This window comes from Anarrhichthys ocellatus, unplaced genomic scaffold (assembly GCF_004355925.1).
Source record: "Anarrhichthys ocellatus isolate YVR2014 unplaced genomic scaffold, GSC_Weel_1.0 scaffold3, whole genome shotgun sequence".
NCBI classification, from domain to species: Eukaryota; Metazoa; Chordata; class Actinopteri; order Perciformes; family Anarhichadidae; genus Anarrhichthys; species Anarrhichthys ocellatus.
In genome coordinates, this window is record NW_022280033.1 from 3,940,147 (window position 1) to 3,964,171 (window position 24,025).

The 24,025-nt window shown below is 40.5% G+C and overlaps 2 protein-coding genes and 1 pseudogene across 2 annotated transcripts; all 3 read left to right on the top strand.

The window, feature by feature from the left end:
- Window positions 1-2,596: 2,596 nt before the first annotated feature.
- Window positions 2,597-9,037, top strand: ankrd1a (ankyrin repeat domain 1a (cardiac muscle)). The gene is made up of 9 exons (XM_031839422.1): window positions 2,597-2,838; window positions 3,852-4,034; window positions 5,270-5,398; window positions 5,911-6,018; window positions 6,311-6,409; window positions 6,520-6,618; window positions 6,847-6,945; window positions 7,038-7,136; window positions 7,415-9,037. The coding sequence occupies exons 1-9, from the start codon at window positions 2,812-2,814 to the stop codon at window positions 7,505-7,507; spliced, it is 936 nt and encodes a 311-aa protein (XP_031695282.1). The 5' UTR covers window positions 2,597-2,811; the 3' UTR covers window positions 7,508-9,037.
- Window positions 9,038-10,609: 1,572 nt separating this feature from the next.
- LOC116398202 (high-affinity choline transporter 1-like) lies at window positions 10,610-15,934 on the top strand (annotated as a pseudogene).
- Window positions 15,935-17,755: 1,821 nt separating this feature from the next.
- On the top strand, window positions 17,756-24,025 carry LOC116378286 (high-affinity choline transporter 1-like). Its single transcript, XM_031840134.1, has 9 exons — window positions 17,756-17,886; window positions 18,152-18,367; window positions 18,719-18,835; window positions 19,653-19,808; window positions 19,885-20,033; window positions 20,541-20,684; window positions 21,413-21,566; window positions 22,425-22,642; window positions 22,912-24,025. The coding sequence occupies exons 2-9, from the start codon at window positions 18,184-18,186 to the stop codon at window positions 23,470-23,472; spliced, it is 1,683 nt and encodes a 560-aa protein (XP_031695994.1). The 5' UTR covers window positions 17,756-17,886; window positions 18,152-18,183; the 3' UTR covers window positions 23,473-24,025.

A 24,025-nucleotide genomic window follows, 5' to 3' on the forward strand; every position in this document is an offset into this window, starting at 1 on the left:
ATCATTTGATGCATATCACACAGCTCACACTGGAGACACTAAAGGCTTCACTTTACACATATTCACATATGCAGTGTTGCTCCCTGATGGGCCGTTTTTTCCTGAGGTCATCATATTTTTTTTTAACGCCAGCAGTGAAACGTGGCGCTGAATGTTTATATTCTGCGCAGAGCTCTGAACGTTTGGCGAATTTTTGTCTGATCGTCGAGAGTTGAAAAACATTTTGAACTTTGGGTGAAACGCTGCGCTCGTCACTGTCACCTTCAACTCAACCGTCGAATACCTGGAAACACATTTTGATGTTTAGAATCGGTGGGGTTCCCCTTTGACCAAGTGAGAGCAAAAACAACGAAACATAAAGACGCTTTAGTTGCTACAGGCTGATATTGAAGGAAAAATAAAGTAAACACATTGTCATTGAACATTTTCCTACTTTGCAGGTATTTTATTTTATAATATTAATACATTGATAAAAATGTAATTCCAGGGACATGTCTCTCTTAGTTGTTCTAGGAAACACGGATGCTTAGTATGGACAGAAGGCCAAAACCAAGAAAACAGATTTATTTTTTTAAGACACGAGATGTTGACCTTGATGAACAAAAATCCCGCGCACAGTAATTGTTGCCTTACAAACTGCTGACCTGAATACCTTAACTATAACTTGCTGTCTCAATTTATAAACCGACTTCTGTGACAGCATCTGCTGTCCCCATTAATTCCTGTAATTGTGTCACAGCTGCAGGTTCAAATCAAGGCACCACATTGCCAATAAATATACAGTATACAGCTAGATGTGAAAGTATTGTGCAGTAACTTTCAAGGTCTCCATCCAGAACAGTTTCCCCTTTTACCATCTATTTCAGTCACAAGGTCAGTTTCAAAAATAGCTCGCAGCTATGAATTCACTTTCAGACAACACGGCTGCTGACATCTGAGTGGCGGCACCGTTTTTGAAGAAAAGCCAACCACTGTTATCTTCTATTTCCTTGTTCTTCCTTTTTTTTTTACATTACACACTGATACTCTGGATAGGCCTTGATTCTTCTCGACTAGCAAATTTACTTTTGTCAAAATAATTGTATTGTTTCTTTGTGTGTCTGTGTGTAGTTTAAGACCCCTTCCAATGGGTTGCGTTGTTTTAAATAGTAAGGTTTTCGCTAAAATGCATGTTTGTGAAGTAGAAGTTGTTTTTTATATGCATTACACCTGACATCGTCACTCTCGGGTTCCTGGTAGGTGACCGGTGAGCTCACGCAGCTTGTGACCGTCACATACCATCAGAAGTCATCACTGTCAGAATGTGTGTACATCGCTATGAGATATGCAATATGCATTTTGACCACATTTAACAGCAGGACAAAGAGCATCTGACATGACGTTACCCGCTGCCAGCCGTCAATCAAACTCTCAGGCGTCCTGCTGACCTCTGAACTTGATCTGTGATTGGCCGCAGTGCGGTGAGAGGATGTTTTGGAAGGGTGACTATTTATTTCTCAACCACCATGAACCTGTCTCCTCACAGTGATATCACTGCATTTCTGTGGCCACATGCCCAGCGTGACGAGACGCTGCAGAGGACTGTCTATGTTTGAGAAGATGAATCACTCGGCAGTTAAGAGAAAACAAAAAACGGTTTACTTAAAAAGGACATTAACCTTAATCTGCGTGCTATCCTTCTACAACTGGATCGCTTTACTTCGCTAATATTACAGGAATATTTGTATCCTTTCTTTCAGAATTGATGCACCTTGCTCAGAGTTTACTAAAAGTTTAAAGAAAAAGAACATTATATTGTAGCTCTATACATTGGGGAGGCAGGAGCTTCTACCAAAGTTGTTTAGGAAATGCAACATGCGCCACATTTGACTCTTGTCTTTTGTTATTAAATGCCTCAGTTAGGTGTGCAGCTTCTCTCTTCTGGTTTACAATGTTCAAGCCTAAGCCAACAAGGAGTGATTTTTGGTCAGTTTTCTCCTCTACTCAGTGTCTCTGTGATATATTTTGGTGGCATCATTCTCACCTGGACTGGATCAAATGAACAAACGGAGTAAACATTGTGCTTTTTTTAAAAGTACTCTGCACATTATTCTAATTACAGTAAAAATCTCCAGTTGAGACAGTTTCTTGTAGTTCTAGTGATGAACATCATGATGATTTTTAGGGCAAACAGGAGCAGTCAGACAATCTGAAACAAATTCTCACTTTAACAAAACTATCCAAACTGTCCGATGGTATTGAACAGTTGCCTGTGTGGATTAGTGTTGCAGGTTTAAGTGAAAGGTGAACCAGATGAAGCTTTGCAAAAATATCTTGTTTCAGTGATACTTTAAAAGTTTACTTTAATTTCCACTTCCAAATAAGTGACTTAGAGATTTTTTTTTAAACACGTCTGCTTGCTCATGTTGCTCATCCCATTGTCTGACAGCCCACAAATGTGAGGCAGAGTGACCCCTCTTACCTCACCTCTGTCTCTGCATGGTGACACAGAGAAGCCAGCAGCAGCCCAAACTGGGCAGAGATGGTGGTGGGAGGGACTGGGTACAGAGATGGAGATGGGGGTTGGTGATGTTGGTCACACTGAGCGTGCCAAATGAGCACATGAAGACAGTAATGTGATCTGAGTTGAGTGACAGGACCCCTATTTTTCTTTTTTTTTGTACAGAGGTTTGACAGAGCTATATAAGAGGCCGAGGCTCCGGCTGCAGGCAGAAGAGACAGACAGAGAGAGACACTGACCATCACAGCAGAAGACCAGTGGACTTAACTCTTCATACAGTTACTCACAGCGCTATTAAACTACTGAGAAGAATGGGACTGCACAGCGTCGAGGAACTGGTAAGATCAATTGTGTAAATAATAGCAACTATGAGAGGAACCGGGAAGCAGATTGGTATCAAAAAGAAGCTGTAGAATTTCTACTCCAGGAAATGTGCAATTATTTAAAATAAGGGGTAATACGTATGAAAACTAGAAGAGTTTTTTTTAATACGAAAAGATTATTTTTCTCTGGTTACAATTCTTAAAGGATTCTAAAAAAAAATTCAACCAAGGAAATATTTTTTAAGAAAAGCAGCTCTTTACATTCTATGACATTTTGTTGAATAGTGACGCTCTGCTGGAAACTGATTCTCCTCAGAGTAAGTCGACGACTCATCTTTAAGACAGATTTAGTTTTTTCGTCGTTTTGCCATTTACATGTAAAGTTTATATCATTTCCCGTGATTTTCTTGATTTGTCTTTCTATCACTTAACATGTGACATCATGTTAAGTGATGAATATAATATGAGGTAAAACAAGAAGAACACATCCTACTTGTGTAAGCAAAGGACAGAAAAGAAAACAAGCACATCATTTCAGCACTGGCGTTTAAAATGATGTGACATCAGAACACTTGAAAACGAAAACCATCCAATCAGGACCAACAATACTTAAAAGCGACAGAGAATTACCTCAATTATCTCTTCTTATCTAAACTCAGGTTTCCTCAAATCACCTCATTTCATTGCGTAATTACCTCTTACTTTGGAAGCTTAGGGGATGGGCTGCTTAATTACAACTTAACTTAGATAAAGGTAAGAATCTCATTAAAGTCCTTTACCCATCACTGTTGTTACTGCACATTTTATCTTAATATTTCTTATTTTCTTCATATCTTAACTGAGGGGTCATGACTAAGCGTTAAATAGAAAGAGTCACAGACCATAAGCAGTTTGAATGATTACACGAGCACTTCAATAACTGGACATACAAACAGTTGAGGTTAGATTAAGACATTAGTGTGGGAACCTTTTTTCTGTCATGACTCAGGCTCGGAGTGGACAACATCTCCATCTCTTCTCTCCCTCAGGTGTCCGGTAAGAGGTCAGAGGGCAAAGAGGCCGACGACTTCCAAGGGGGCGTGTACGAGGCGGCTGTCAATCAAGAGAAGCAGGATGACCGCAGGTCCCACAGGGAGCAGGTGGACGGAGGTCTGTCAGAGGAGAGTGACAGTGGCAACGAACAGGAGCAAGTTAGTGTTGCAGCTCTCCATGTAAGAACACACACACAAAAAACACGGACATATTGTACCTTTTATGAAGTTGTTTTGATACCTGGGAACTACTGTAAGGGGTCACACAAATAAAAAGTCTAAAAACAAGATTTGAAATGACAATTTTACCAAGTAAGTTAAATTAAAGAAGTATTATCAGCTAAATGTACTCACAGTGGAAAATATAAGGACACATACTGTTATACTATTGGATCCATAGTATTGAAACATTAGCAAATAAGAAGTAGTGCTGCTTTATATTACAAAGTTCAATATTTTCCGCTGTAAAGGGAGGAAGAGTTGTAGCTTTAACATTAAGTGAAGATTCTCAAGTAAAGTACTTAAAACATAAATGTACTTAGTTGCATTTCACCACTTGTAGTTAGTCAGTTGCATTGCATGGAATGCCCGGCCCACATGGACTAATAGGCTGACGTTAGCCTGTGGTTACCTCTTCTGAGTTTGTCTCTTGGTCCATGCTGCCACCTGAAGGCGTTGGCAGTATAACACATCTTGATAGCAGTTTACTCAGGAGTACATCGGTTATAAACCTCATCATTTTGGTCTTTACATTAGTTTTTGCGTTGAGCGTTTATGAGACTTTAAAAAAATTAGGTGTAATTTGCAGTATGTAAATCCAAACACCATGTTCATTGCAAATCTATATAATTAATCTTCTATGATCCTGTTTCCACACATATTTTGCCCACAGGGTAAAGAGTCTGTGTGAATGCTGCATTTGACAGATCTTTAGTGATCATTCAGTCCGAAGATACAGCTGTATGAACGGATCATAATAGAGTAATGCAAATAAAACGAAGAGTAGTAATTTAAGTACAATTGTGAGGCTTTCTTCCGATTTCTGATGGGAAATATTGTATGCCATTAATCTGATTTGCAGAATATAATTTTACCTGCAAAGCAAATGATCTCTAAAAACTAACAGAATCATTAACTGGACAGGCTGCGGAATTAAATATTGTTTACAAGTTAACATTCAAGGTATCATAAATTCACACTCTGATATCTCTACTCGTGTGTACCTTTACTTTTGTTATTTAAACCCATTTTACTGCAGAGTACTTGGAAAGCTTTTAAAGCAGGGCTTGAAGTGTTCTGTGCCCTTTCACTTGATTGTTATTCAGTGAACAAATAAAATCTGTTTTTTGAAATAAAAGTTCCTTCTTTCTTTGTCGTCGTGTGCTGAAAACCTCTGTGTTGTCTCTGCCCCTCAGACGGATAAATGCGGCAGGCTGAGGTTGGAGACAGTTGATGACCTGTTCAACATCCTGCAGCTGAGGAAGAGGAGGAGGGAGAGGAAGGCTCCCATCCACAAGAAACAGCAGCCAGAGCCTGAGAGCGTGGTAAGATTATCTTCTTCATTATAATGATCAGTGTCTTACTTTCCCGGCTCAACAAACCAACATTTTACTTTGCTTTCCATAAGAGGAACATACTTATCTATCATAATAGTATTACTTTGTTTAGTCTTTCCTGAATTTCTTTCTTTTATCCCACAACTGATACAGTTTTATTCTGTAACTCTGAGGATGACATCGGATGAATGAGGAGAAAGTTAGAGCTTAGGTGTTCGGAACTGGCAAAATCATAAATTTAACAGCTACATGTAAATGTAGTACAGATATTCTTTGTAGGGCTTGTAGTGCATTTGTTTTCATAAAAAAAACACAAAATATATGTATTTAAATGAAAACATCTAGTAATTTAATCATGTATCGGAAGCTTCACACGACCAGAGAGCAAACTCTCTGTGTGAACGATCCCTGAGGTTTTAACTGACCCAGGTACACTGTCCCTTTACCTTCAGTTCATATGATTTATACATATATGATTATGATTGTTTTTGATTTTCTAGCCAGAGACTGTGGATGATGAGATGTTTCTGACAGCAGCCATGGAGAACAAACTGCCTGTGGTGGAGAAGTACCTGACTGATGGAGGAAACCCCAATGCAGCCGACCACGTGAGTGTCACACATTAATGTCTGCAACTTGTCCGAATCTCATTAAAACATGCTAATCAACATGCAAAACAAATGTTCACATGTTATCGTACTTTCATGATAAAAATACTTGAGGCAGCTGAGGCTAATGATGATAACAGCAGGCTGTAAAATACTACTATTATTAGATGCATGAAGCTCTTTTAGATGGAGTATAATTAATTAAATACACTTTATTTTGTACACGTTTTACACGTTTTGGTATCTCATCAGTATCAGTAAACCAACTGTCTTTAATTAATTTAATGTCCAGTTCCAGAGAACTGCTCTGCACAAAGCCTCGTTCAAAGGACACGTGGAGGTCATGAAAAGACTCCTGGAGGCTGGCGCTGCCATCGAGAAAAAAGACAAGGTAAGAGATTTAAAACGCTCAAATGCTGCACACACACACATACACACACACACACACACACACCCAGATACAGCGTCAGTCTAACAGTTCTGTATGTGTATGTGTGTCAGCTGGACGCCACAGCAATCCACTGGGCCTGCAGAGGAGGCAGCCTGCCGGCCCTGCAGCTCCTCCTCGACCAGGGAGCCGAGTTCACCTGCAGAGACAAGGTTGGTACAAACACACCGGGTTGGCGATCTGCGCAGGTTACGGAAACCCCTTACTTTGGCACCATCTCCTGGTGGAAATAAAACAGACAACTGTTTCTTTGAGGATTTCTGTACATATCTCCAGTTGTGACCACAAATTGTACATCTATGGGCCTTTAATCTTTTAGTGACATTTTGAGTATTTTCCTCGCATTAATAGATACAACTGAAACTCTTTCCTCTCCTCAGTTGCACAGCACTCCTCTTCATGTCGCTGTGCGGACAGGACACTGCGAGTGTGCTGAGCATCTCATTCACTGTGGAGCGGACGTCAACGCCAAAGACAGAGTAAGGACACAACGCAGAGTTCATCAGTTGTCTCACAGCTACATTAAATGCTGAAACGATGCTGAATACTCTGTTTTCCTCCCCCACTGAAGGACGGAGACACGCCCATGCACGATGCTGTGAGAATAAACAGATTCAAGATGATAAAGCTGTTGATGATGTATGGGGCCAGTCTCAACACCAAGAATTGTGTAAGTTCAGAAAAACTTGGCACATCTTTCCTTGACATTGACACTGACATTGACACTGACATGAAAAGTACCAGTTGACAACAATGCACCAACGTCTGTAATTTGAAAAACAGGTTTGACAACTGGCTCAAAGCCAACAATGCAGCCTCTATGGGGACAACAATGAGGCTAAAGACCTACCTGTGCTTCACTTATCTACGCGAGTGAATCTTAAGTGTACATGCTTCAGTTTTTACAGTTTTGATTTCAAGTCCTGTGTGTTTGTTTCTCCTGTGCAGGATGGAAAAACTCCACTGGAGACACTGTCTTCGTGGCAGAACGGAGCCAAGAGCCTCCTGTGCAACTTCAGCCAGGAAAAGCCCAACCAGTAGAACCCAACACATTCCACTAAAAGCAGTAATTCAACATGAGACTCCAAAGGATCTGTGTTTTTCCAGCGAGGCTGTGGCAAGTGCTCACGTCACATTCAAACAGTCCCACGTTTTGACTGACAGATGTTTATGCCCTCAGGAAGCAACCGCATTATTAAATCTGAAGTTGGCACAGTAGTGCTGGCAGATATCTTAACTAGGTCATTCAATACTTATCACCCGGTTCAGCATTTTGAAGGTTACCAGCAGAGCTACATTTCTCATGTTACATGTTCATGCATCTTACATTCAGATGCACAGCAGGAACCTGAAGAAGACTTTGATCAACAATGTGAAATCTAATCAGGTTGTTAATAATGTGATAATTAGCAGCGATAGATTAATTGTTCGCCAAATATTGCTGGACAATGTCTCGGCTGACAACATGAAGATGTTTTCTTAATTTTGAATTTAAGCTGAGTTGAAGTCAGCGATACTGCTTCGAGAAGATGACGTATTTATTGATTAATGACAACTGTCAGCAATCAACCTATTGGCTTTGATTGATTTATATCAATATCATACACTTAATAACCAAGTGACTGTCTAGAGTTATACTGTAGTTAGATCTTTTGAAAATTTGTCACGGTTAGACTTTAGACTTTATTTATTTAACCTGGTGAACATTTTCCTCACAGTTCCATTGGATCAACAGTCCGTGGATCGATCCAAGTGTAAAACTGAAGTTATGTATTTGTATAAAATGACTCCAGCTCAGTGTGAAATGACTGAGCCTCACCTTGCTGGCAGATTTTGTGTTATACTTAAACATTCAGACGAGTTTAACCAAGTTATTTGGTCTTATGCATTTTAAGATTGAGAGATGTGACAGGATGAAGAAAGTTTTTGGATTAGGATGAAAAGAACCTCTCCACTTACTCTCTCGAGACACGCGCAAATACCTATACTGGCCTTTTCTCCTGCAGCAACATCATAAGTAAGCTGTAAGTTAAACAAACAAGGGTGCTTGATATTCACACATTTCCACATAAAGTCAAGTCAAGTTATTTTGACTCATCTTAATCTTGGCTGTAATTTTGTTACTTTTTTTCTCCTTTCAAACAACCCTCTTACTCAACCCACAACATTGATTCGGCATTTGTTTGGAGGTTTAGTCTCGACAACCTTCAGACAAAAGTTTATCTTTTTCAGATTTTCTCCTACCAGAGCTAATTTTGAGCATCTGGGGCCCATATACCTTATTGAAGGTCACCTCAGTGATACAAATGCTTCAAATTACCCTAGCTGACATCCCAGCTGCTGGCCCATTTTGTCACACATACACACACACACAGACACACACACACACACAGACACACACAGAGTGCGAGAGGGAAGAAGCTGAAAAGTTCAGTTCTGAAAAGGTTCAGAGGATGTTTGACAAGTGTTTATGTGGATGAAACAGGTCTTGATATATGACTGGAAATAAGATTTATTTTTTATTGTCAAAGATGGATGTGCATTTTGCCTTGTATTTATGGAGTGTTTAAATAAAACAGATTTTGAATTTGAGCTTTCTTTATTGAGAGAGAGAGAGAGAACAGACAGAGAGAGAGAGAACTGACAGAGAGAGAGAGAGAGAGAGAGAACTGACAGAGAGAACACAACCTGCATGAAACACAGACAAAGACAAACATGGCTACCAACACAAGCTTTGCTCTCACTGAGAAAAATGCAAGCTGTTGAGACAGACCTCCACTTACTCACCGAGTGCACCAAGTATTCTGAATAAAGAGAAGAATTCTACGGAGCCCAGAAGGTGTCATGGAGGAATAAGTCATGTGTGCTCTTGATTTAATATTGATTCAGAGTGAGAGAGCATGAGACTGAGCCACTATTATATCGAGAGCACACAAACTATTCAGTCCAGAGCACCAATTAGTTACTAGTACAGGGACACAAATGGTCCGTATTTTGCGTGTCGCTCTGAATTACTTTTCTTTTGGGACGACAAAATAAAAGTTAGGTTTAGTCAACAAAACCACTGAATTAGGTTTTGGAAAAACATCACTGTTGGGCTTAAAATCACTACATACAGTTAGGTTTAGGCAACAAAACCACAACAAGGTGTCTGGTCTCTCCCGCGCACTTTGGTATTAATTAAAAACTACTTCACTTGCTCCGAGTGTTGCATAGTCACATGGATGAATTTAATTGATGTGTCCATCACAAAAAAGGATCCTAATTGACTTTTCATTGGCCTTGTTTTCCTCCTGAGCAACAAAAAAAAAAAAAAGACAATTAATGTCCATGTACACAAAATCAATAGATTTGGCATTTTGTGACTATTTCGCAACCTGCCATGATACTTGGCTGGAAGCTATGGAGTTTCTGTCTAACAGTTTTTCTCAGTTGCTACTGTATACACAGATACAGCCGCTGGCTTTTAACCAGATCCAGTTTTCCAGCTTTAAGATGTCTCATGCCGTCTGGAGATAGAGGCCAGGGAGAGTGAATTTTCTGCCTCCTTACAGTTGTAAAGCCGTAATATTTTGTGCAGATTTAAAGACACTGGAGCATTGTGCAATTTATTCCCTGAAGGTATCGTTAGCAAATGTTTGAATTTCAGTTGAGCATCAAGAGGCGTGGTCGGCAGACCTTGCATTATTCCCCCAGTACTTTTCCATTGTGTGACTATTGACTTCATGATTATTTTTTATCAACAGAAAAACACAATCAGTCTCCATGTGTTTATAACAAATTGTATATTCATCCAATATCGCTGGTTTCACCACAGCAACTCATAGAACCCAGATCTTGCATGAATGTATACATTATTCATACTCATCGTGTAAGATCATTTTCTTGATAATATTGGATAAGCAGATTGATTTAAGAATAGCTCTTTCAATTGATCTAGTTGTTTTTTCTGACAGCTATCACACCAGCCTAAACTTAACCAAAGCCAACCAACAAACCACACTTAACAAATGTGATGAGTAAGCACATTCAAATTCTAGAGGGAGGAGTGAGACAGGAAACAACAGCGCAATGATACCCCATCATTATATTCTGTTAACTTAACCGGCAACCTCACTCTGTCAAACAACCGTCAGGTTCAGGATGGCTGTCAGTATCCCAGGAGTAATAGTAATGGTTTTGTTCTACCTGCTGATCCTTGGAGTCGGCATCTGGGGTTCGTTCGAGTCCAAAAAGGAGAGGAACAATTCTCGGGGTGATAGTATGGAGACGGCTCTGCTGGGTAACCGAAGCATCAGTGGAGTTGTGGGGATCTTCACCACTGCAGGTGAGTTCACCTTATATTGCAGCCCAGTATCATGACAATGATAACGGACAAGAAATGACAAATGAAATGCATCCATGTGACTATGCAACGGGTCAGAGCTGGTGACGTAGGTAGCATTGAGTATTGACAAAGACCACTAATGGTGGGCTGGAGGGGAGGTGAATGGATCCAACAAACACAGGACTTTCAACCATGAGATTGGTGTTCAATACTGCGTGTCCCAGTGTGCTGTTGTGAAGAGACTCATTTGTGACGGTGTTCTTGAACCTAACTTTGTTAAAAAAGTTGTCTTTGAAAGCATTGAAACACATTTCCATGCACAATTTAACCTTAGCTAATTACATTCAAAACTGCTATTTTTAATATGAATCTGCAGTCCAAAGGGTATATTTTCCCTGTACAAAACTCAACAGAGCTTGAAACAATGTCAAGCAGACTTGCTGGTGTGTGTGTGTGTGTGTGTGTGTGTGTGTGTGTGTGTGTGTGTTTTCATATACGTTTTTTCCTTTTTCAGCTACGTGGATTGGAGGAGGCTTCATTATTGGAACGTGAGAAATGGTGTACAACCCGTCATTGGGCTTAATCTGGGTTTCCAGCTATTTTATGGGAGAAGCACTAAGTTTGATTATTGGTAAGTCTGTTTTGAACTACTAAAGTGTAGTGTGTGTTATTTGTGTTGCCAGACAAAACTAACAATGTTGAAGTTGTACAATTGTGTTATGCTGTACGCAAGCGCCCCCACAGATTCGATGTGTCCTTGAGCAAGACACTTAACCCCCCAAAACATTGCTCCCGTAGCTGTGTCTACGGTGTGATAGAATCTGAATTGTAAGTCGCTGTACTGTAATGTATTTCATTTGAGTGAATGTTTTTCACCAGATTCTCGACAGTCTCGTTTGTCTAGAACTGCTAATCCAGTCCAAAATGTTAACATTCATAAGCATGCAGAGGTACTCTATGGAAAATGATGCATGCCAGCATTGTATTGAGTAGTCAAGCAGTCAAAATTGCAGATCACGGGTGGTAAAATGGTACAGTGGTTACCACTGCTGCCTCGCATTAAGTGGGTTCTGCATGTTCTCTGTGTGGGTTACTTAAAAACTGTCCTTGTCTCATTAATTAGGTGGTCTTTTCTTTGCTGGGCCAATGAGAGAAAAAAAATATGTGACCATGATGGATCCTTTCCAGATCAAGTATGGAAAAGTACCAATGGCTCTTTTTGCTCTGGCCGCACTGATAACTGACATTTTGTGGGTGACATCAACACTGATCGATTTAGTTATGTACGCCATTACAGTTTAAATAAGATAACTGATTAATACATTTAAAAAAATTTGATGTATACATGTTTTGCATATATGACGGATCTAATCCCAACCTGAAGGGACTAGCGCTGCTGTTTCTTGCGTATGGAAGGATACACTTACACACACACACACACACACACACACACACACACTCACACACACATGTGCACACAGCAATTACACGCAATCTAAGGTATGTCTAATACATTACAGATAAATGTAAAACACATAGTAAGAATAGTTGCAAATAATGTAATTTGTACAACAATTAATAATTGTCACCTGTGTTTCTACAGGTGCAACCATGAGTGTGATTCTGGATTTACCATTCACCATGTGCATCTGGATCTCTGCTGCTGTGGCTATTATCTACACACTAATGGGAGGTCTCTACTCTGTGGCCTACACAGATGTAATACAGCTTGTCCTCATGTTTATTAGCTTGGTAAGTTTCTCACGTTTAGAGCAGATTTATGGTCACTACTCTCATAAAACAAGCATGCAATAGTCACACAGAGTGACTAACAAACAGGTATCAGCATGCAGGAGGATTGCTGCTTCTTTTGAGCTAAAATGTCAAATGTCTGTCTCCTAGAAATTATGTTCATATATTACTAACTTGTTTTGCTAATTATGTGTTAAGGGTGTTTGGTGGCACAGGTTCAAGTCAGAGAAAGATCAGGTTTTTTCAACAAGTAAAAAACGTAAACACATTGTATTGTCAGTGTCAACTTCTTCAATTCATTTTAAAGAGGAGCGCGAGTAGCTATGGAAAATTCTCATATTTTTGTTGCTGAAAAAGGATGTGGTCTCGCCATTAGACGCATCAGATCACTTGTATGTACTGTTCTGGAAATCTGGGTGGGTACAACATAACAATATTATGTTGCTCGTCTCTGCAGTGGTTCTGTGTCCCCTTTGTCCTGATGAGCCCCTCTTCCTCTGACATCACTCAGACAGCCTTCAACAACACTTTACAGGCCCCCTGGCTGGGTACACTAGAAGCAGACAAAGCCTGGAGATGGGTCGACAATTTCTTGGTTTTGGTAAGTGGAAGATCACATCATTGTTTATAAAAAAAAAAAAAACATAGTGCAGAGCCACAGCCCTTATGTCTAAGCCTTTATTTCTTAAGTGTTGTATTCCTAGTCTCAATTTGGAAAATGGTTGTGATCTTTATGGTGCAATTGACATTGCTTTTCTTTGAAGACTGGGTTGCCTAGGCTATCAGGCATTCCATCAGAGGACTTTGTCTGCCTCTTCCTCAGCCACAGCTAAAATCAACTGTTTTGTTGCTGCTGGAATTATTCTTATTTTTGCAATTCCTCCTGTCCTGATTGGCGCAGTGGTTGCATCAACAGGTAATTTATTCCCAATCAAAATTCTTTTTTTTTTTTACTGTTAAGGCATGAAACTTCCCTTTAAACCACTTAATGTGTCTCAAATGTGTACTGTCTATGTATCTGTCCATGCCTTAGATTGAAATCTGACTTCTTATGGTTCTCCATCTCCATTTGAACGTGGGGAGGCAACTCTTATAATGCCCATTGTCTTGCACCACCTCACTCCAACCTATGTCTCCATCGTTGGCATTGGATGTGTCGCTGCCGCCGTGATGTCGTCGACTGATTCTGCCATGCTCGCTGCAGCTTCCGTCTTCACCTCCAACATCTATAAGAACATCCTGAGGACCCAGGTCACAACCTTGAAGTTGTTTTCATAATCATAAGCCCCGACTTGGACAAGAGTTAGATTGACAGATGGTTCTTCTAACCCCCTGTCGTGTATTTTGTGAATGTTCCTGTTCTTTCAACGGTATCTCTGCAAAACACTTGAGAAAATGTTTCTCTTTTAGTCTTTCTGCCCACGGTGGTGAAATCCGTTAAAGTAATGCAGCATTAACTACAGCAGTGTTTTAATCACGACACAAATCTTGGGATAGGTTAAGAAGAAAAGAGAGGAGAGGAGGGAAGGAAAGAAATGAGCATTGTGATAATGGAAAAATGGAGAAAGGGCAAACAGGAATAGGATTGAGTTGAGACAGATGGTAGATAGAATAAATAGCTCATCCTGTCATCTTTTTCTATTTCTCCTTTCCCAGGCATCAGAGAGAGAGATCCAGTGGGTGATTCGTGGCTGTGTGGTGGGAGCAGGCTTGATCGGAACATCACTCACCAGTGTCAATACCAGCACATCAGTGTTATGGTTTCTTAGCACATTGATAACCTACATTATTATCTTCCCTCAACTGGTCTGTGTTCTGTTCTCTAAAATATCTAATGGTTATGGGGCTGTTATGGGCTGGCTGGTGGGGCTGCTGTTAAGACTGTTGTGTGGAGAGCCGTTGATTGGGCTACCACCCATCCTCCATTTGCCAGGATGCACTCTTGACGATGGTGTTTATGTCCAAAGCTCTCCAGTGAATACCATCTCCATGTTGGCTGTCTTGGCTGCCAACCTCTTGTTTTCCTACTTGTTCTCTCTGCTCATCCACAAAAACCTGCTTCCTGAGAAGTGGGATGCATTGAACATGAAAGTCCAACAGTTGCCAAAACAACAGACATCAACATACAGCGTCAAAGGCAACAATGACAATATTTGTGACAAAGAAGTTTCAGAGCCTATGATGAGTACAGCGTGTTAAATAAGCAAAACCACACCTTGTGTGAGATACAAGCTGAAGCAAGTTTTTGGCGGGCAGCGGGGCATTTTCACATTATTTTGATAGCAAAGAGGCAGACAGGAAACGGGGAGAGAGAGGGGTGTGACATGCAACAATGTTTGCCAGCTGGAATCAGTTTTGGTCTTCTTTCTCTAAAAATATAAGTGTAACAAAATAAATAAATTGAATTAAATGTCAAATAATACTCATACAATCTCCATTTGGTAGATATCATCCCTGGTCATGTACAAAGAACATGTGCCAACCAGCTAACTGATTAACATATCACTGTCACAGGAGAGTGTTCCCACCTGCTTCAAGAGAGCTACCATCGTCCCTGGCGACTATGGGTAAGTGGAGAGCAGGGCCGTCCTTCAATCGGCGGTTCGATCCCCGGCTCCGGCTCTGCTAGTCGCATGTCGATGTGTCCTTGAGCAAGACACTTAAACCCCCAAAAAATTGCTCCCGTAGTGTCACAGTTTAGGCTTTGCCCCCTGTGTTCCTGTGTCTCTCTGTCTGTGTGTGTGTGTGTTTCCCTTGATTGCACTCATCCTACTCACCTGCCTTCAATCTTCTCATCACCCCACACATATAAACTCCCCTGCTTTCCCTATTCTGGTTGTCAGATCGTCCTTGTTCATTCCCCTGTCTATCCCTGCATTGTGTCTCCCTCGTGTTTGCTCCGTGCTCCAGCGTTTGCTCCTGGTTTGTTCCTTTGCCTTTGTTTTGTGATTTGGGATATTTTTGCCCACTCCGTTGGAGTCACTTTGTTTGCATTTATGACTTTAAGTAAAAACCTTATTTTTCAACTACACCTCATCTCCAGTGTCTGTGTCTGCGCTTGAGTCTCCGATCTGCCCCTCGGGCGTGACACGTAGCTGTGCCTACGGTGTGATAGAATCTGAATTGTAAGTCTAGATCAAACGATTACGACTCTGTTGCATTCACCCCCATGAGGTGCTTTGACAAACTGGTTCTCCAGCATATCAAAAACAACATTCCCAGCCAAGGTGTACCCTCACCAGTCCGTAAAGAGAGCCAACAGATTATTTGAATTCCTCTCAAACAACCCCCAGGCAGTTCGTATTGGCAGCCACACCTCCTACACTTTAGTGTTGAACCCCGGCGCCCCACAGGGCTGTGTGCTCGGCCCTTTCACCTTCACGCTGTAGACCCACGACTGCAACCCCAGACATGAAGAGAACTGTTGTGAAGTTTGCAGATGACACTACCATCATCGGCCTGATTACAAACAACATTGAGACTTAATATAGAAAGGAAATAAACCATCTTGCAGAGTGGTGCTCAGCGTTCCATCTACTGCTCAATGTCGGTGAACCGAGCTTATTGTTGATTTAACCCTTGTGTCGTCTTATGGGTCAAAAATGACCCGTCACTATGTTTAACAGCATAGGAAACCCCTTTAATGATCTTTTTTCAACTTGAAATTCAATGACTTTTCCTAGAATGACCCCAACATGAAAAAAAGTTAAACAATGCCTTTGTTCATATTTCCATAAAAGCTGTACACCAACAGTGTACACATCTTGTCTTAGGGGTAATTTTTGACCCGGTAGTTATAAAATCATTTTCATACTACAGAAACCATAAAAAACACACCACAACACACATTCATACACACACACAAGAAATTGAGATTACATGTGCTACTGATTGAACTCAGGGAAAACAAAAACTTTCTTGCGAATATGCAGCATGTCCCCTCCACGACCCCACACCTGGCTGAAGTTCACAGACAAAATACAAACAAGATCAGAGAGAATAAACATTTCCTGAAAGCATTGTTTACTAATGGGGAATGCAGTCAGAGGCTCTAGAGGTGCTGCAGATGACAGCACCCCCAGACAACTGGAAATGGATGGATGAGATTGACCTGCTCGGGCTGCTAATCTTAGCAGGTGTGTATAGGTCCCAAGGCGAGGCTGCATCTAGTCTTTGGGATGCAGAGAGTGGAAGGGCGATTTTCCGTGCAACGATGTCACTGAAAGTCTTTCATACTTTATCAAAAACGATACGATTTGATAATCGTGAGTCAAGACCTGCAAGGCATGTGGCAGACAAACTTGCGGCCATAAGAGAGGTCCGGGAGAAGTGGATTCCACTGATTAAACACAGTCTTTCTGCACTGTGAAGAGGAACAACTTAGATATTCACGAATTTTGTGATGAATGACAGGTTGTTTCTTCATGCAAAATAGATTTGGGATTTAAAATGCAATCAAGCTGTTTTATTTTAGGGGTTTAGTGAAAGCGGGTCATTTTTGACCCTTAGGACAAGTAGTGTATACAGAAAGTGAAGACAACACAGGGGTTAAGAAAAAAATGAGGCAAACAGACACACACACACACACAAACACACCTGTCTACATAAATGGAGCTCAGGTGGAGCAAGTGAACAGTGTTTGCATCACAAACAACATGATGTGATCATCACACAACTCAATGCGGGTGAAAAAATCCCTGCATATTTCTAAGAATTCAAAGTTCCTGTTCCCACTTCTTCTTAACTTATACAGAGGAGCAAGAAAGCATCCAGACTGGAAACATTACAAACCGGCATTGATTCATTAGAATCATCAATTTAGCAAGTGCATGAGCACCCAGCCATAAGCATTTACGCATTTACGAGTTAATCCAGTTGATACTTGATCACTTGGAAAAGTTGGCATTGTTTTGTTATCACACTTCGTGTAATAACAGGATACTATGGGTGTTGGGAGATTTCGGGTGATGCATTTTATCGTTATTTCAACATCCATCCATGTCTGGATATTGAACTGACAATTGAATGACACGGAGACAAACAGTATGATTAGCCCCGAGGATGTAGGTTTGGTTTCAGCTTGCAGATATTGTTGTCAGGCATCCAGCATAGCAGAGAATGACGAAGCATTTCTTGTCACTGCTCATCAGACTTGCACAACAAGGTATCTACAAACCAGCCCTTCTTCAGTTCATTGGTACTCTGAACTGTCTTGTGTCAATAGCTCTTGGGTTGAGATCAAAACTCTGCAGTGGTCAATTCAAACAGTGGCCCCTCTTAATGTAATCCTGCTTTTTGGATACTTGTCTTGTTGCAGCACAGAACTTCTATCAGACCTCAGGTAACAGTCTACAACCTGGTATTCGTATGTTTAAAAAAAGAAAGTTATACATTTTTTTAATATTTTAAAATCAGACTTAGAGACAACTTTGTGTTTTACTTATTAGGGGAGAGCACTTTTAATTTAAACCTACAATCTCATTTTAAAATCTACACTTTGACAGCAGAAATTAGTTTTCTACTGTTGTGACTTCAAGGGAATTAAGACCACAAATTATTTTGTTTTATCTTTCATCTTAAACAATTTCATTTTCCCTGTCAAACAGTTATACTGTTTGCACCAGTCTTCAGGTTCAGCATGGCTGTCAACCTTCCCGGACTGATAGCAATGCTGTTCTTCTACCTGCTGGTTCTCGGAGTCGGCATCTGGGCTTCTATCAAGTCCAAAAAGGAGGAGAACAAAAGTGCGGCTGACAAACTGGAGATGGCTCTGTTGGGAAACCGAAGCATAAAAAAGGTGGTGGGGATCTTCACAGTGACAGGTACAGCGTTACATTGTAGATAGGTAGAGGAGGTGGCACTTTAACTGGATTTAATTGTCCGTCCTTTACAACCTGCAAGCGGTGTTGCTAATTCCTTTCACTGGAAAGTAGCTAAAGCCTACTTAAACATGTGTGAACGTATTCCAACTTGCCATCACATTTGCTACCACAACATCAATGGGAAAACATAGTATTATATAAATGGAAATTCTGGAAGATGGGGTTGGTGACGAACTGAATTCTCTACAACATCAGAAAACAATATTTGTTTTTGTATGCATGTACTTTTCTCTATACTGGTTTCTCTTGTGAACTAATTTGTGTGTTTGTATGTGTCTGTCCCTCCTGTAGCCACGTGGGTTGGAGGCTGCTTCATCATGGGCATAACTGAGATGATATACACCCCCTCTATGGGACTAATGTCAGCGGTAAACCTCATAGCAGCTTATTGTTTTTCCTTAATTTTGGGTAAGTATTAAAGAATTACAATCAAGATAAGTTTGATCATGTTTGCATATTTCATACAACAAAAACACGAAGTGAGAGAGAGAAAGAAAGGCAGAAAGGGGATAAAGCACATAACACGTAACAGGCCCTCAGAGGCCTTCTCTGGATGAATTAATTGACTTCATCTTGTCTGCTGCTTCAAGATTTTTGAAATTGTGTCAGGCCTCATGAATGAAATTGAATTCTAATCATATATAGTAAATTAGAGGTGTTCGTGAGATTCATTCATCTTATAATTATCATTGTACACCCATCTCTTTTGTAATGACTGTATGTATCGGGAGAAAAAGTATTTTAGGGCCCGTGTGCATCATGTGATCCTGTGGGCTTGGTTTGGGTGTATTAAGAGAGCTGTACACAGCACTGCCACAGAAATAAGTAGAACCAGCATTGCTTCAGGAGACTTTTAGAGGAAAGAACCTGGGTTAATAGACCAACAGGGATAGCTGAGTTAGCATGACTTCCTCTGTAAGTAAGGTTAGCCTAGTTAGCAAGGCTGAAGGTAACCAAAGAAGGTAACCTTCTGCTGTCTGTCATATTGTGCCTTGAGTCCCACATAGCTTCACTTGACTTGAGACCATGTTTGATGAAGTCTGCCTGATCTGCCACTTAATGAAAGCAGGTGTGAATGCAAGGCTCATGATCAGATGTTCATATAACGTATCCAGACGACGCACTGCATGTGAATACCAGGGAGGTGATGTGTGTTTTTGCTGTTTTTCTTTTGACTGTCTGCATTTTGCATTTGTTAAATCTATCCGTCTGTTTTAATATTCAGGTGGCCTTGTGTTCATCAAGCCAATGAGAGACAACAAATATGTGACCATGTTGGACCCTTTCCAGATCAAGTATGGAAAAGCATTCACAGCCATTCAGTCACTGGGTGCACTTCTCAGCGATATTTTGTGGTTGGCTGGAACACTAATCAGCTTAGGTAAGGTATACAAGCACTTTACCTACAACTTCTTTATAGTTTCTATTTTGACAACAGGTGCATGTGTGTGTTTCAGGTGCCACCATGAATGTGATTTTGGATTTGCCCTACTCTGTGAGCATCTGGATCTCTACTGCTGTGGTGATTGTCTACACACTGCTGGGCGGCCTCTACTCTGTGGCATACACAGACATCATACAGGTCATCCTCATTTTCGTCACCATGGTGAGGATACTATACTTTTATGCTATACGTTTTAGGAAAACACGAAGCAACAGTCTCTTGACTGTGTTTGGAACAACCTGTGACTAATCATACTTCATTAGTGCAGAAAAAATTGGAACGAAAACAAAGTGTTCTAATGAAATCCGATACAGTAGTTGTGCAATTAATGAATGGTCCTAGAGTTTGTGGTGATCTATTTGGTTGATTCATATTGTTCTTTATTGATGCTGACAACATATTCTAATAAAAAACAATTATGTCCTCAAAAATCATTTATTATTACATTATGAGCTTCGCCAGGGTATTTTCTGGGCTTGTTGTACTTGATTGCATTGGAATGCAGGTGTACCTATTATACGAATATTAAAAGGTTTTTTGTCTTAAGGAATTTGTTTCTCATATTGAAATGTACACACACACATTTTCTGTAGCTTACCTTGCCTTATTTTGCTGTTTAAATGATTTATTTTTGCTTTAGTTGCTGTCATGTGTTCTTTGTCTTTGCAGAGTGTCTGTTTACCGTTTGTCCTGATAAACCCCACCCATGTGGACATTACTCAGACGGCCCTGAACAACACTTTCCAGGCGCCCTGGATTGGTAAACTGGAGAGGAAGTTTGCTTGGACCTCTATCGATACCTTCTTATATCTGGTGAGCTCAAGACATTTAAGGCTGGTTTGCTCCAGTGTAAATACATCAGCTTCAGTATAATGTTGCAGCTGGTTACATACAATAAATGGCTATATTGATTTGTGTAATGTTGGCATAACAGTTTCATAGGTTTTTCATGAAAACTCACAGGAATATGATTCAAATCTTATCATCCTCATTTGATTAAAATTGTCACTTTCAAGTTGCAGTCAATTCGCTGACGAAATATTAAGCAATGGAAGATTCACTGTAAATGTCCCACAATGGTCTAAGTGTTTCTGTGTGAAAAACAACATTCAGGGAACTTGTTGTGAAAAAAAACCTACATAGTTCTAGATTGGTTGATTGGGAGTCCTGCTTCGGTCCAGTTTTGGGGACTGATGCACCTGGATTGATAAAAGGACATTGGTAGATGCTATTTTTATTTCTTCTTTCTCCTGTTTATTCAACCCGCAGCCCACCTAGATTTGATCAATTTATAACCATACCCATGCACGCACATTAGGAAATCCATATTTGTTACCCATTTTGTGCGTTACCAGACCCTGGTTACCATGTGAAGGACCCTAGAAGATTGCCAGTGCTGATAAATGATGAGCACTCAGTTAAATTGTTATCTAATGGTTGTCTTAATGAATTAAACTACCTAAATGTGATGTGTGATTGACTATCTCAACTTTCATAGATTCAATAGGAATAACAATTAATATGACTGTATTACTTCCAAGTGTCTGGGAAGCCTGGGAACCCAAGCCTTCCACCAGAGGATCTTGTCTGCTACTTCCACATCGGCGGCTAGGACCACATGCTTTGTTGGGTCTTTCACTGTTATCATATTTGGAATACCTCCTTTACTGATCGGGGCAGTGGCTGCATCCACAGGTAATAAGAGCTTCTAAAGACATGAACTGATTTTTATTGAAAACATGCAAAGATGGTAACTAAAGTATAAGTACATACAATGTGTGTGACTGCATTAAACCAAATCCCCCAGAAGCTACTACATTTAATGCTGTGCTTCTCAACGTTTGAGAAAGAATCCCTAGCATAGTCACTTGAAGATTGCATAGATTGGATCAGAGGAGATGTTTAAGACAAAACAATTAATAGTTTAAGAACTGCTGAGACATTTGAGTTCCCAAAGATAGCTGAAACAAGTAACTGTGTTAAGACAGAATAGGAAGTCATTTAGATCAGCAGACAAGTGAATGGAGAAAATGTAATTGTTTAATATAACAGATGATGTGTGAGTTGTGTGAGATGATAAGTCTTGATTGACAGCCCTGAACAATGACAGCATGGAGATAAGAGTGAGCATGTCTGAACTGTGTGAGAAATAAACTACAGGCCTAAGCATGCAAAAGGGAAGTCTTCCTGACTGGACTGAGTCTAGCGCTTCATTTGGCGGACATTATATACAAAGTTAATGGAAAGACAGGATTAGGTGCAAATTCACCCAGGCAAATTGCACAATTGCGAATTGAAGCACATACTTGAAAATTGCAAAATTTGAGCAGCCAATTTGTGCGAATTCCGAGGCTTTGTGAATCTGCTTCATTAACGCACAGAGATTAGTGGAAGAGGGAGAGAGACATGGAGACAAATGGGAGAAGGGCGCAGAGCTCTTGGTGAGATCATTTAGAGGCTGAACTGAACTGAAGCTGTTAAATTCCTGCGAACATAGCTGGTCAAAAATATGCTTCATTCTCTCTTTGTTTATCATATCTGTCTACATGCCAGACTGGAACCTCACTTCTTATGGTTCTCCGTCTCCGTTGGAACGTGGGGAGGCAGCTATGGTCCTGCCTATCGCCCTGAACTACCTCACCCCAAAGTTCGTCGCTATCATCGGCACCGGAGCCATTTCTGCCGCTGCTATGTCATCAGCCGACTCTACTTTGCTCTCCGCAGCCTCCATTTTCACTTGCAACATCTACAAGACTATCCTGAGGCCTCAGGTGTGAACAACTAAGAATGTTTCTTCATGCTACATCTCAAAAAAGAGGAGGCAATCCTTCATTTTCAAAGATTTGAAAGACTTGAATGAGAAACTGAAAAGAGTTGGAACCGACTGCGAGTGACATAAAAGTAATGAATGGGCATTGTGGAGAAAAAGGGCAGTAGATAAAGTAGAAGGGTAGAATGAGAAAATATTGAGAGGATGTGAAACCTTAGCTCCGTTACTTCTCTGAAACTAATTTGTCTTTGCTTTTTCCTTTCTATTCAGGCATCACAGACAGAAATCCAGTGGGTGATCCGTGCTACTGTGGTTGTGGCAGGCTTGATCGGTGCATCACTCACCAACTTTAAAAATAGTATCATTTGGATGGTGTTCCTTGGTTGTGAAGTGTGCTACATATTGATCTTCTCTCAGCTTGTCTGTGTCCTCTTCTTCAACATATCCAACTTCTACGGGGCTGTTATGGGCTGGTCGACAGGGTTGGTGTTAAGACTGCTCAGTGGAGAGCCATCACTAGGGGTAGCACCAGTCATACACTTCCCAGGATGCACTCTCGAGGATGGCATTTATGTTCAGTACTCCCCAGTGAGGACCATCGCCATGCTGTCTGCCATCGTTGCCAACTTGTTGTTCTCCTACCTGGCTTCTGTGCTTTCCAACAAAGGGTTGCTTCCTGAGAAGTGGGATGTGTTCAAGGTGAAAGCCCAGCACTCAGCACAACCACCGACACCAAGCGATGACAGCAAAAGATACAATGAGAAGGAGACGCTTGATGAAAAAGAATCTCACCAAGATACATTAGAGCCAATGATTACCACTACATGTTAAAGATTTTATGTGCAGTACTTTAATGTAATAATACTAATTATTATTATTACTATCAACATGCAATCAGTTTCTTTTGGAGTATTCAAGCTACTGTATTCGGGTTTTTCATAAACGGGGGCTTATCCTCTAAAGATGAGGAGGACTGGAACAAAGAACTGGACCAGGGAGGATCACATTGCTTGTGATATGGATGAGTTGATGTAGCCAGACCCTGAGAGAAGGCGGGATCCATTGTCAAAAATGTATAAATAGTTTATTTGTTTTGGATTTTGATGAGAGGTTTTCAAATTTGATAATAATGCCACTTAATCAAAAAATTGCGTTTATTTAGTCAACAGCAGCATTTACACTATTATTATTAAGAGGAAATATTTTATAAAGAAAGCCATCAATTAAATATTTACTTTTTTTAATTTTAATTGCCTTTTGGTCGCTCTCCATACTGTCTGCTATCATCACAATCCGGTCCCATTGCCATCAGACTACATAACAACAGTGGAGACCACAGACTCATTACTCTCCATTTTTTTGACTCTCTGTTGGGCTGATTTAT